General features: G+C 53.6%; 1 protein-coding gene across 9 annotated transcripts in view; it reads right to left on the bottom strand.

Annotated features, from left to right (window-relative positions):
* Positions 1-64: 64 nt before the first annotated feature.
* DNMBP (dynamin binding protein) overlaps positions 65-13605 on the bottom strand; it is a 34483-nt gene continuing 20942 nt past the window's right edge. For 5 of the 9 annotated variants that reach the window (XM_058840915.1, XM_058840916.1, XM_058840913.1 and 2 more), the window contains 13 exons: positions 8950-9137; positions 8217-8316; positions 7565-7712; positions 7068-7085; positions 6202-6401; positions 5008-5138; positions 4683-4787; positions 4363-4491; positions 3601-3933; positions 3017-3199; positions 2743-2941; positions 2218-2645; positions 65-1922 (listed from right to left, as the gene is read on the bottom strand). In XM_058840915.1, the coding sequence (XP_058696898.1) occupies positions 1737-1922; positions 2218-2645; positions 2743-2941; positions 3017-3199; positions 3601-3933; positions 4363-4491; positions 4683-4787; positions 5008-5138; positions 6202-6401; positions 7068-7085; positions 7565-7712; positions 8217-8316; positions 8950-9137 (2348 nt within the window). In that variant the 3' untranslated portion in view covers positions 65-1736. Of the gene's footprint in view, positions 1923-2217; positions 2646-2742; positions 2942-3016; positions 3200-3600; positions 3934-4362; positions 4492-4682; positions 4788-5007; positions 5139-6201; positions 6402-7067; positions 7086-7564; positions 7713-8216; positions 8317-8949; positions 9138-9934; positions 9954-10257; positions 10492-13121; positions 13147-13605 lie in introns of those variants that run through there. The other 4 variants (XM_058840919.1, XM_058840921.1, XM_058840922.1 and 1 more) reach the window with 4 other exon arrangements.

The raw sequence follows: 13605 nt of genomic DNA, 5'->3' as shown, positions 1-13605 counted from the left end.
AAGCCTCAGTTTAGCTTTAAGCCTGGATAGTGCTTGGGCAGGGAGATCTGCCACCAACTGCTACACAGAACTGGGCAGTCCAAATCGAGGGGCACAGCTCTACTCCTGCAAAAACACTACTCTGTAGCAAAACCAGGGCTGCCTGCATGCCTTCCCTGTGGCTACTGCTCACTCTGATTGCATTGTAAATAAATGAGCCCCTCCCTGAGGTTATCACAGTCACTTGTGGGGCAGATTTTGGGCTGTGGTTCCAGACTGTAAACCTCACAGTGGTGAAGACAAGCTGGGGAGCAGCAGGCATACACCTGTGTACAGCCATGCATGCACAAAGTATGTTATATTTAACAAAGTGGTTATTGTTGACAAACCCTTGAGTCCTTGTTCTTGGGCCAGACCTCCTCATGCAGGGAGCAGGTGCCTACTTAGGCAAAGTCACCCCATCCAGCCCCTACTGCCCTGGAGCCCCAGAGTCATGTAACACACCTGGGGGAAGAGGGCAGTGCAACCACTTCATCTTAATAAAGAAGGTTCCTGTGAGGGTTTCCTTGTGCCTGAGCTGCAGCTGGCACAAACACCAAGGCACTAGAATGCTGGACCCCACCAAAAGGGAAATGTTTTTCCTGGCCCTGGAGGGTCTGCATGAAGGCTGCAGCACTTGCCAGACACTCCTCCCAGGTCTCCCAATACTTGCAAAGGCACCTTCTATACACAAGGGCAAATCTTTATTTGCAGAGCAGCAGTACAGGGAATACAAACATTGCCCCATGAAGAGAACCTCTTCCCTTCAGGACATGGCAGCAGCAGTATCACACACCAACCCAGCAAAAGGCACCACAGCCCTCCCACGGATGGTCCTGCCACTCCAGAATGTCAGCATCCTCCCTCTCCAATGCCATGCAGGAAAGCAGAGGTGAGGCAGTTCTGGTCAGACCCCCAAAAACAGGCTGTAGGACAGATTGTGCTTTGCCTTTTGCTCAGCCCCAGCCCAGAGCAGCCAGGTGGGTACATCAGTGCAAAGATGGGTCCTGGGCACAGCCAATACTGCACTGACAAAGGTGTTTTGGGCCTTTGGCTCACCTGAAAGATGAGAACCTGATGGCTGCTGGCAGTGGCAGATGCTGGAAAGGCCAAGCCCCTGGGAGAAGGCACCTGCTGGGGGCTGTGTTGTGAGGGTTTCAGAGGCCATACATATCCCAGGCCTTACTCCCAGCAAACCTCAAAGCTGCTTCCCCAGGCAGTGTGTAAACGTCCCACCCCGAGTCCTGCAGAGACAGATGAGACCAGGCTCCTGCTGCACAGGGAGCATATTCACAAAGTTTGGGTTGCTTTTAATACTACTTGACTAAAGACAATCTCCAGAAACTTAGCATTAGCCTTCCACAACTTAAATCCACAGCAGCTCCTCAGTCTGACTTAAGCCTTATGCTTCTGGGCAGGCAACAGTCCCAAGCTTTGCTTCCCTGCTCCTGGCTGAACACAGGAGGCTCAAACATACCTCAGAGATGAACTCACCCCTGCCCTCACACATGCTGCCTGCTCCTGCCTACCTGGACAGCCCACCCTTCTTCCCCTGAAGGGGCAGTGGCAGCCAGTGTTTGGGGCCCAGGAGCACTGCACAGCTGTGAGAGGCATAGCCTTAAGGGCAAGCAGCGGGGGCTGCAGGGGTGGCCAGCCTCCCCCAGACCCTAGCAGTCCCAGCAGGAACAAGGCATGGGGTGCAGGCTCTGTTCGCTGCCTCACGTGTACTCTGTCTTCCGGATGTAACTGGAGGGCACGTAGCCCTGCTTCCCGTGGGCTTCAGCCAGCCACCACTCCTGATTGCCTGTGATGTCCTCAAACTGCAGGATCCTGAGTCTCTGGTTAGCTGATACACTCAGCTCATTGGTGTTTCGGCCTTTGAAGGTGTAGAGAGCATAGTAGATCTGCCAGACAAGGGGAGAGCATCAGTCAGATGGTCATACCACACCACCTTAATCTCACACTGCACACAATGCGTGCGCTTTTGTCCTCCCCAGTAACAGCCCTGGCTCCATCCTGGCCTCTGTCCACCCCCATCTGCAGCCTGGTTCACTGTCTCTGGACGTGAAGAGAAGGTCTCATACCCCACCTCCTACCTCTTCCTGGTTACTGCCAGGGAGGTGGATGATTCAGTCCCCAGCCAAACAAAGCAGTTAGCCCTTGGCATCCCCAGCCCCATGAGGGTGGCTGAAGACTCACCTGGTTGCCCTCTGACTCGCTGTTCTCCAGCCCAGAGTCTCTGTCCTCCACCGAGGGTGTGGGTCTGAGATGTGTTTTGGTGGGGTGCCCGTTGCGAGAGCTGGGGCTGCAGCTGTAGCGGCGCTGAGATGTCACCGTACCAGCTAGTGGGGCTGTCCTGTCACCAGAGCCAAGCTGGGGCAGACAGGGGGAGTCCACCTCCAGTGGGGACTGGTACACATCTGCTGAAGAGACAGAGTCCTGCAGGGGTTTCTGAGTGAAGGTGACAGCCGCACCACCGGGGCTGAAGGTCAGGGTGGCGTTGCTCTGGGGAGAGGAGCTGCTGTGCTCCGACTCGTTGGAAGAGTGGCTGCCCACAGAGACGTCTGACTGGCTGCGGCGGGGGTTGTAGGGCTTCAGAAAGGAGCTGTACACAAAGCCTTTTGTCACTGCAGAGAGGGAGAGCAAGGGAGCTCAGACTGGGGCACAGGGAGAGCAGAGGAGGGGACTCACAGCAAGCACCAAGGGCAGGGAACAGCCACCTACCCCCATTGTCTATGAGCCAGCGATTCTGGCTGCCCATGGGGTCCTTCTTCTTGATGACACCCACAATGTCTCCTTCCAAGAGGGAGACATCCAGGTCTTGGGCAGCGTTGAAATTGCGGTCTGCCTGGAAGAGACTCTCTGGGGTATAGCGGGCCAGGAGGGCAGCTCGGATGTCATCTGACTGCAGGAAGTGGGTCGGCTGCAGAGGAACAAGGCAGGTGTGAGTGGCTGTCCTGGGCTCTGCAAGGCCTGACACCGGGCACAGGGAACTCACCAGGCCAACAAGGGGCTGCCGCCGGGCAGACTGCCGCTCCATGCTCTTCCTTTCAAAGGTCTTCTTAGGACCCGCCTGGGACTCTGGGAAGAAGGTGAAGGCCTGGAGCTGCTGGAGGACTCGACTGTGCTCATCCTGGAAGATGGCAATGAGGTTCCCTTCCCTGCCAGACACCTTCAGCAACTAGAACCAGAGCAAAATCGGGGATCCTGGTTAGGTGACAGCTGCTGGGAGAACTGGCCAAGAGCTACAGGGTTGACCATGGCAGGGGTCTGAGTCCTGCCTGAGACTTCCATCAGGCCCAGGTTTGCTGTCCTGTCTGGACTCAGCTCTAACTTGTCCTCAAACTTATGACCTGAGATTCTCCGAGGTGAATGCTCTCCTGTCACTACTCCAAGAGCCCTCTACACAATCCCTGCCCCGACATCATCCCACAGGAGCCCTCCACAAGTCACTCGTGGCCTGAAACCTGCAGCAGCAGCTTCACCCACGATGTGACAGGTCCCAGTGAGCCTCGGGGAGAAGCCCTGCACAGATTAGTGCTGCTCTGAGCCCAGGGCGCTGCCTGCACTGCAGGAACCCACCGACAGCAGGGGTCTGAGCTCCTCCAGGGCCAGGCGCACGAAGTCGCAGTGTGCCTCGGCATAGCCCCGCACGCAGCTGGCGAACAGCTCCTTGGCGAAGCGCAGGAACTTGGGCAGCTCGTCCAGCAGCTGGGCATTGAGGGCCTCATAGTTGTTGCGGGCTGACTGTAGCTCCTCCAGCGTTCGCTTGTCCTTCAGCTTCTCAGCTCGCTCTGTGCAGTTGTGGAAGTCGAGGAGTTTGTCGAAGCGCTTCTGCACCAGCTTGTGGGGCCCCGCAAACATGCTCAGCAGCTGGCTCAGGGGTGAGCTCACCAGCCGCTCCGTCCGCTCTTTCTGGTGGGCAGAGGTGCAGTGAGAAGGTAAGACAAGATGCTCCCTCCCACTGTGAAAGCCAGCAGATCACTCTCTAGCACACAACCTCCCCAGGACAGTGACTGTCTCTTGCTGGCACCCACTGAAGCTCCAGAGGTCCCTTCCAACAGCAATTATTCTATAATCTTATATAACTGCGCCAGCATGGGTAAGTCTATGCAAAGTACCCGAACCATTTGCATAAAGAGCTGTAACATTTCAGGCAGGGCTGAAAAAATGTGTATCTAACAGGCACATTCATAAACTACCTGCCATCAAAGCTCTCAGGAGGGCAGAGCTAAGCAGGAATGCTCACAGCTCTCCCAGGTTACCCTCCCTGCAGCCTCCCAGGGCCTGCCCATCTCAAGCAGACCCCCAGGGTGGGCCTCAAAGGGGCACAGCCTCACTCACAAAGCTGGAAAAGAGCTGGTCACTGATGAGACGATTCACTTTCTGGAACTGGTCCAAGTCCCCACTTCCTTTCTCTGTGCACAGGTCCCACATGCTCCCTGCTGCCAGTGCCTTCATACAAGCTGACTCCTGCACCAGGGAGACACAGCTGAGCCATGCTTGCTGCCCAGCAGGGGCTCCCAGGGCAGCTCAGACCACCCAACCCCACAGAGCTGAGGCAGGAGCCGTGGCCAGAGGTACTGCTGGGGCACACCACGCAGACAGGAGGGGCAGTGCATGGTGAGCCCCACAGGCTTGGCATCACACCCAGACAGCCTCACCCGGACATGCTGCAGGTAGAGGGAAAGGTCCCGGATGAAGGACTTGATCAGACGCTCCTGCATCCGGAAGTTTTTCTCTGTCTCTTCAAAGGCTTCATCCTTTAGCTGTGAGAGAAAGTGTTTCAAGGGAGGTGATGCAGGACTCAGCATCTTCCAGACTGCAGAATGTGCCCACAAGCTGGACAGCAGAGATGGGTGGTTCACACCCTAAGCTCACTCTGCCTTGCTGGCCTGGATCGGAGCTGCACAGGGGAAGGGGTGTGGAGGGACAGCAGATATCTCTGCAGAAGCACTGCAGGGTGCAAGTGCACCTGATGCACAGTACCTGGGGGGCAAAGCCTGTGAGATGCTTGAGGTGGCTGCTCACACGGTTGGATTTCTTGATGATAGAGTGGAAGTTGAGCTTGGAGATCTTCTCCATGAGACTATCCTCATCCCCTTTTCTGTACTTTAGCACTAAAGAGATTAATATAGAAATCAAACCCTTATAAACATAAACACCCATGTCATACACTGCCTCATCAACAATCACCTCATTAGTTCTCCTCTTCCCCAAGCCTCTGTAGTCCCAAGAACCCCACATATCATTACAGAATTGCTTGGGTTGGAGGTGACCTAAAAATCATCTAATTCTAACCTCTCTGCCATGGGCAGGGACATCTACTAGACCAAGTTGGTCAAAGACCCATCCAACCTGGTCTTGGAACACGTCCATGGATGGGGCATCTACAACTTCTGCAGGCAGCCTGATCCAGTGCCTCACCACCCTCACTGTAAAGACTTTTTCCTTATATTTAATCTAAATCTACATCCTCTCAGTTTAAAGCCATTATTGCATCCTATCACTACATTCCCTTGTATAATATTGTATCATAACTTCCCATCACATCCAGCACTGTGCCACCTGTTTGGTTCTTGAGATGTCCTATAGTTTGCAGACAAACCATTCAAGCTCTTCCACAGGATTATGCATAGTGCCAGCCTAAGAGGACATAGGAGTTGGTGTACAATATTCCCTGGACATACAGAAGGTGCCTATACTACTTCTTTAGCAGAAATAAGCAATCATTACAGGCAGCCTATGTCACCTCAGCTTCAGTGGGGCTATGAGGTAAGACTAAAGTGTAAGATTTGCACAAACTGGGGGCTTCCAAGGGAAAACAGGGAGGGTGGCCAGCAGGTATCAAAGGGAGTAATTTTCTCCTTCTCTTCAGCCCCAGGGAAGCTACACTTGGGTACTGTGCCTAGTTTTGGTGCCTGAAGGCCATGAGAAATGTGGGAGAACCACAGCTCCTAATCCATGAGGAGAGCTGGTGGAGCCAGGTGGGTTGGCCATGAGGAAGCAAAGGGGGATCTACTCACTTGAAGGGCAGTTACAAAGGTGATGAAGCCAAACTCCCCTGAGCAGTCAGAGTTCCTCCATGACTGTGGTTGCCAGCTAAGGCTCAGTGGCCAACAGACACCAACCTCAGCACACCCATTCCTATCTCTCTGTGCCCAGCACTGCCCAGCTCCTCACCCAGGTCCTTCCGACGCTTGTACTCGTTGATGTTGACGTTGATTTCTTTGACTGCGAGGACAGCAGCCGTGAGTGGTGCCTTATCAGGGTGAGCCTCAGGGGTAGCACTCAGCAGCTCCATCAGCAGCAGTGGGTACCGCATCACCCTCTGCACTGGCTTGATGAGGAAGGAGCCCAGGTTAATGTAGTTTGTGCAACCCCTAGAAAGTCAGGACAAAGGAGATGCATCAGGTGTCAGTCCAGCTCTGCCACACACATTCTGCCCCCTCAAACCACTGCCAACCAGACCCAGAACTCCAGTACCTCTAAATCCACTGTACTCCCTAAATCAAGCCACCCTTATGTCCAAATTCATTGCACTCCTGTACTCCTGGTGCCCTCAGATCAACCCCGGGTTTCTGCTCCTCACTCACAGCAGGTGATACTTCCCAGCCAGGATCCTCTTCATTACAAGACTCACCATGAAATCCCACGTAGGCACAGCCTCACACTTGCCAGAGAGCCACTTGTTTCAGATGCTATTCCACCAAACAACTGCTCAGATCTGTCCTCCAGTGCAGGACAGACTGACTGCAGGACCGTAGTCACTGCATGGCTTTCCTGGCTCCTTGGGGCTGCAGGCTCTCAAATCCTGTTTCCTGTCCAAGGCCTCCCCTTGCCTCATCACTTGTGCTGCCTACCTGTGCAGCCTACCCACTGCCTCTGCTGCAGTCATGCCACAGACACCCCCCTCCTCCCAGCCATGCCTCCACAAGGCACTGTTAGGGCACCCCAGCATGCACCCAGCCTGTGGCAGGTTAGTTACAAGGGAATGGCCAGACCAACACAGACAGACAAGCAGGGACTAAGAGGAAGTACCCACTTACCATTCACTGTACAGGCTCCTGCCGGTGCACAGAGTACCAAAAAGCAAAGAAAAGCAAGGGTTAACGGGGTGGCAGGTGTGCAATTCCGCAGCCAGTGTCTGTGCCCTGCCAGTGAGGCTGCCAAGGCCGTGGGCAGCCCTGTCCTCCCAGGGCAGTTACCTCCACAAGTTGGAGCCCTGGCACTCGCTGAGCCAGGCAAAGCAGCTCCTTCCTCAGCAGCTGTGGTGGTTCAGGGTTTGGGGAACAGTCCAGGACATGCCACCTTCTCTATTGGTAGCTTCTATGCAGATTTTAAGGGGGTCTACAGGTTTGCCAGTATGTTGGCATTGGGGCAGGGAGCCATTTGAACCCAGAGCCTGGTCAACTATGCAGTGCCACCATCAGACCCTCTCCAGTCACCCCCTGAACTGTCTAAACACTGCTGACAGAGAGGCAGGGATGTTGAAAACTGATCCCCCTGTCCCAGCATAGTGGCTGCCACAGCCAGAGGCTCAAACCTGAGGCTATCCAACAGGTCCAGAAGTAGTTTCTGCAACTTCTCATCCTTCTCATAGGTTTCCAGCAGTGCGATGGCCTCATCATGGTTCTGGCAATACACCCTGTAGACACTCTCCAGCTCTGCACGCTGCGTCAGGAACACTGGCCCTGCAGACAGCAGCAAAGCAGGACTTAGTGCCTCCTGGTCCCCAGCTGCCTCCAAAAACATTGGTGTGTCTCTTGGAAAGACATCCAGTGTCCCTGTTCCACACACACAGGTCAAGACAGTGCTACTACAGCATGCAGCACCCCTCCTCATCACCCACCAACACAGAGAGCTCAATCAATCCAGGTCTCCCAGGGGGACTAGTGGAGACACTGGTCACAGGAGCCACAGAGCAAAGGCACAGGCAGCCCACGGCATGAACGGCTCAGGCTGGCAGCACTTTGGGGCAAAGGGTCACGGAGAACCACAGGCACTGTCTCAGCACAGTGACTCCTGTGGCAACACAGATCTCCCTGGCTTTGCTGTTGGACTGATGAGTGGCAATGGGGACCAGCAGGGAGAAATCCTAGTCCCAGTTATCCTCTCCCATCGTTTAAACTGTTATGCCCTACCACTAACAACGCCCATCCCAGCCTTCTGAGAAAAGGTAACAGCAGAATTCGTACCGATGGCATCTGCAGCCTCCAAGGTGGACAGCAGCTGTTTGGAGAAGTTAATTACCATGTGGATGTTTCCAAAAAGGCCCTCAAAGTCTATGTTCTGCATCTAGTGGATGGGAAAAGAGAAGTTCTGGATGGGGAACATGTCCCAGTTAGACTCAACAGCCCCCCCTCCCCCGCCCTCCTTCAACCCATCAGTCCTCAGCTTCACAGCAGGCACTTGGTGCAATGTCCTCTCATCACAGTGACTCCTGTACACATTCCCTTGTGCCCCAGTGCACTGAAACTCTCACTCCTTATGTGTCCTACCACAGCATCCTTCTCTTTCCCAGCAATTCCACCCCTACCTCTGCTCACCTGGTTTTCTCTTTTTCCTCCCACTAAATCTGTCCCCATGCCAAGATCCCATATCTTATTTCTTCTGTCAATGAATGCAACCCATAACAAAACAAAGAGACTGATTTTTTTCCCTGCCCCCCAAAAAATCATTTTGTGATACTTGCTGCCAGGTCTTTCACTCCCAGAAAGAATTTGGGTTCAGCAGGACCTCAAAGCAGATAGGTTTATTGCAAGAAGTGCAGGGAACTGTGGGAACCACCCTCCTCCCCTGAGAATAGCTCTAATTTCCTCTATGGGTTCCCATGCTGCATAGTCACCTCTGAGAACAAAATAGACCCAGCATCCTTACCCCAATTCACCAGTGCTGCACCACAGCTTCCCCTCCTTTTCCAGCTCCTACCTGTGCCTGCTGCAGGGGCACCATGATCCTCTCCACACACATCTCCAGATCTCTGATATAGTCCCGCTCTGTCTGGAGCAGTTCATCAATAACCTTGGCCCTCTTCTCCAGCATCCTTTGCTCTGCACTCTCAGTGGCAGCCGAGGATGGCTCCAGGGATGGTGTCTGGGAGGACAGGAGAGTCATCTCTGTAAGACAGATAAGCGAGATCAGCATGCTCCAGCAAAGATGCAAGGACAGGAGACAAACAGCGCCTGAATTGCTACACATGTAACCTCTGAGACTGAGAACAGCACTGTTGAGAGGCCAAGGGCCTTTCAGAGGGGCCATCCCCAGGGCTGGAGGGAGAGCCGGCAGCTCCCACAGCCCTCCCTCGCAGCACCAGGAGCGCCACAAAGCCTTGGCACGGGTGCAGGGGCAACAAACTTGCTCTGCTCGGTGTGCCGTGATGCCGGCCGGACCTGGGTCCTCTCCCACCCCGCTCTCCAACTCCGCGGCTCCGGGAAGCTGCAGACACGGAGGGAAAGCCCCGCTAGGCAATGGCGGCCGCCCCTCCCTCAGGCTGGGAACAGGGTCTCCATTCTCCAGGCCCGGGGCATTTCCATCTCAATGGCCGCGGAGGGCCCCGGGCACCGCAACCGTGCTGCGGCCGGCAAAGCCTGGAGCTGGAGCCCGGCCAGCGGGGCCGGGCAGGGCCGCCCCGCCCGCAGGGCCCGGGGCTGCGGGCCGCCCTCCTCCGCCCCGTCCAGACCCCCGCAGCCGCCTCGCCTCCTGGTTTTCTGTGCCACCTGCACAGGGGCCCAGCCCCCTCTCGCTTCCATTGAGACATTTTATCCCCCCGCAGATTCCTGGGCCCCGCCGCTCTCTGCCCCACCTGCCTGCTTTTAGGGGCTGTGCCCTCGGACCGAAACCACGGCCACTGCGCTCCCCCCGCGCCCGGGAGAGCCCCTCCCCGACCCCTGCCCGGTAACCCCTGCCCGGTAACCCCTGCGAGGCCAGGAACAATCGGCTCTCCCCCATTTCAGGGCAGCACGGAGCCCCTTGCACCGCCAGCCTGCCTCGGGTACCCTATCTCACGTCAATGGCTGTTTCCACAAACAGCCGTCTGCTACGGAGCCCCAGCTGCCCTCCCTCAGCGCAATTTTTTCAGAGTTGCAGACAAGCCCCAGCTCAGGCGTTTCTAGGAATGTTTTTGCAGGACAGGCACTTCCAGATCGCCAAGTCCCTGACCTCTCCGATGACAGCGTCAGACAACAGAGGCTCAACCCTGCTTAATCCCAGGGACACCCAGCAGGGCTTGGGATTTACCCTGATACCACAGCACCGACTGTGCACAGCCCAAGAGACCCTCATGCTCCCAGCTGCTTCTGCAAGCAGCCCCCAGCTGTGCTCTGTGGGGCGATGGCAGTACCCAGCACGGCACCATGAAAGATGGGATGGGAAAACTGCTCCCTCCGCCTAATCATCCTGTCCCCTGCTCCCCCAGACCGGGGTCTTCACACTGTAACAACTCGAGAAAGGAAAGACACCCAAGCTGCGATACTTACTCAATCCATGATTACCTGAAACCATACCAGCCCTTTCGGCCTTTCCCACTGCTGAACAGCCAGGAGCATCAGCACCAAACAGCAAGTTCTTACAGCTACCTGGGCTGAGGACAAAGCACTGCACTTCTCTGCAGAAAGAACAACTTCAAAATCATTCCCAGTGCCAGCCCAGCAAATGGGAAATCCAGCTGAAACACAGATGCCCTCAATGTGGGAGGAAAGATGAAGATACTTGTCTCTCTAAGCTGGCATCTCTGCTGCCCTGCCTTGAAATCTAGCCTGGGGGGAGGCCAAACAACCAGCTCCATGGAAGAGGATTCAGTGACGCAACCAGCACTACATTTAGTAGGCAATCACTGGGAAGAAAGGGCCTCACTGATTCCTACTGGCAATTATCCTTAAGACTAACCCCACCAGAGCCTGTCCTGGCTTTTCAGCAGTCCCCCAGTGATTAACTTTATCAACTCAAATGCAGCAGAAATCCGCAAGGAGGGCCTCGAAGCAGATGCTCGGTTTAACTGGTTTTGCTATTTTCATTTCCACAGCATCTGCAAAGCCTCAGCAGCAGACTGGGCCCTGCTGTGCAAGGTCCTCCACCAACACCCACATGGATTATCCCTAGACACAGCACTCAGAGCCCGAACAGGATATGAGCAGAAAAATGTACAAGAGGGACTAAACACTAAGATAATACAGTCAGCAGGTCTTTGTGGCTCAGAGAGTTAATGAAGTAACAACAAAGGAGTTATTTTAAAGAAGGCATGGCATTTGTTTTGCAGGAGAGCAAGCTCGAGAGGGAAGACGGCCTGGAAGAAAGAGGAAGGTGTTAATTTGCAATGCAAACAGGTGTGTAAAACCCAGTGGGGGTGGGTGAGATGATACTACTGCATGGGGTGGGCTGGGAAGAATTTTGAAAATGAAGACAAGCCAAAATCACAGCCAGATTTGGGAAGACAAATGAAAAAAGATTATATTTGCTTTGGTCAAAGAACAGGATTTTATATTTAGCCCCAGGCAAAATGCCACCACACTAAGTTTTGTACAGGACACCTGGGGAGTTTACTGCACCACCAAACAATTCTGCTGTGCTCCCAGCCTTAGCCATAGCCAAACTGCAGTCACACCATGTGTTTGGCTCCAGCTCCCCAAAACAGAGCTGGGGATGCCCAGCTCTGCTGGCAAATGCAGCAGCTCCCCACGCTCCACAAAGAAAACCCCGGGCAAGTAAATCTAGGTCAGGAGCTTATAGAAAGTACCCTGCAGCAAGGATTCAACCCACACTTGTGAGATTGCCAGCTCTGTAACACCCTTCTTCGGCAAGCCTCAAGTCCCTGCCTATGGCAGGGAAAGGAAAACCTTCCCTGCACAGTTTTTAAGCCCACAGTAGTCATAAGCTCAGCCTGGTTGACCTGGCACAATGCTGAACATCAGTTTTACCCACTTACACTGTATCAGTATTTGCATGATTTTGAAAAACCACAAATAATTCTCCTCTGGCCGACTTGCTCTTTCTGAAAATTCAAGATTCCTACAAAAACAAGGCTACATTGCAGTCAAGTCTCCTAGAACTCTTGTTTATCACTAGCCCAGCATCCTCCCGCAGCAATGAACTCAAAAGTTGTCCTACCTCTTTCCAAACACTTTCAGCTCAAAATATTCAAATACAGAATTTATTTGTAATATTTGGCTCTTATATCTGACCAATATGTATTACTTAGTGTTTGTTTCTGATGCATTTAAAAACTGTCACTTTTTGTATTTCATACTATCTCTGTTAATTGTCAGGAATTTATTTTTTCCTGTTTGTCACACATTCTTGTATGTCTAATAGCAGCTTTCCCTAAATGAGGCTTACTAAGCAGTTAACTAAACCTACCAATTTCACTGCTGTGGATTTTGGTCATCTATTTTAAACACATCTCCATTTTACTCCACAGATTTTCTATTTAAGTGTTACCTTTCAATTTGATTCATCATGTCCATCAACTTTGGAGATGCTAAGACAGACACCACAGCTTGAATGGGCTTTGTTGGCCTGCAGCAGTATGACTCTTATTTTTAATGAAGCCACCAAATTCCAATCCAGTGACAAATCCAAGTTTACCCATGACACAGATGCCAAACAGGCATTCAGAAATACATTTCCAAAAACAATGTTCTCAATCACAATTTTCAGAGATTCTGTTCTCCTGTTTCTTCTCGGTTTGATGGTCTGAGACAGGAGCACCTGCTTTTGTGCTTTGCTAGTAAGCAAAGTACCCCTGCTGGACCCATGAGAGATCCAACACCAGCTCCTAACCCAGTCCTGGCAATGAGGTGTGAAGATGGAGCACACTCCCGCTTCTGCCCTTCCTGGGGAGGCTGTGATTTGCTATCGCAATCACACGGCTCCTCCTGCTCGTCTGAGAAATGCCAACGACATCAACTTTCTTCCAATTAACAAAAACTTTGAATTGTTATTACCCAACCTCCTAGTAGGAACAAGCATGCAATTAGAGGTTTTTCCTGCCCTACTCTGGGAGCAGAGTTGACCCACAAAGACCAGACCCAATGGGATGCGTGTCCACCACGCTGCAGGGCTCACCCAAGGTCTGCATGGCCCCGCTGCTCCTCCTCAGGGCTCACCTGGCAGCATCCCGCTAAGGCTCCCCACGAGAATCCCAGCAATCTCCGCTGGAGCTGCACCCAGGCAAGCCCGGCCCCGGGCCCACAGCTCAGCACAGTCAAGCAGTGACTCAGGACAAAACAAACCAGCTGCAAATATTTGAAGTATGTGGAGGCCAAGAGGGGAGGAGCCACTGCCGACCATGAGAGGGGAGGCGGTGAAACTAGGGCAGGGAATAATTAATCTGAGCAAAAGGCTAAACTCGCTGCCAGAAGTAGGATCTGGCTGGGGTGAAAACTCTTACTCCACACATTGGTAATGCACCAGTGAGCTGAACGGGGGCAGAATAGGGATTCTTCTGCAGGGCCATTGGAGCGGCTTGGTGTCCCTAACATGTCTAATGCAGGGACTGCTTGGTTGGGATGTCTCTATGTCGGATAAAACCAAAACCGTGGCCCCAAACAGCCTCTGGTTGCCCAGACAGCCCCATGGCATTCAGCGGGA

This window comes from Poecile atricapillus, chromosome 6 (assembly GCF_030490865.1).
Source record: "Poecile atricapillus isolate bPoeAtr1 chromosome 6, bPoeAtr1.hap1, whole genome shotgun sequence".
Lineage (NCBI taxonomy): Eukaryota > Metazoa > Chordata > Aves > Passeriformes > Paridae > Poecile > Poecile atricapillus.
This window is presented reverse-complemented; position numbering and strand designations above follow the sequence as displayed.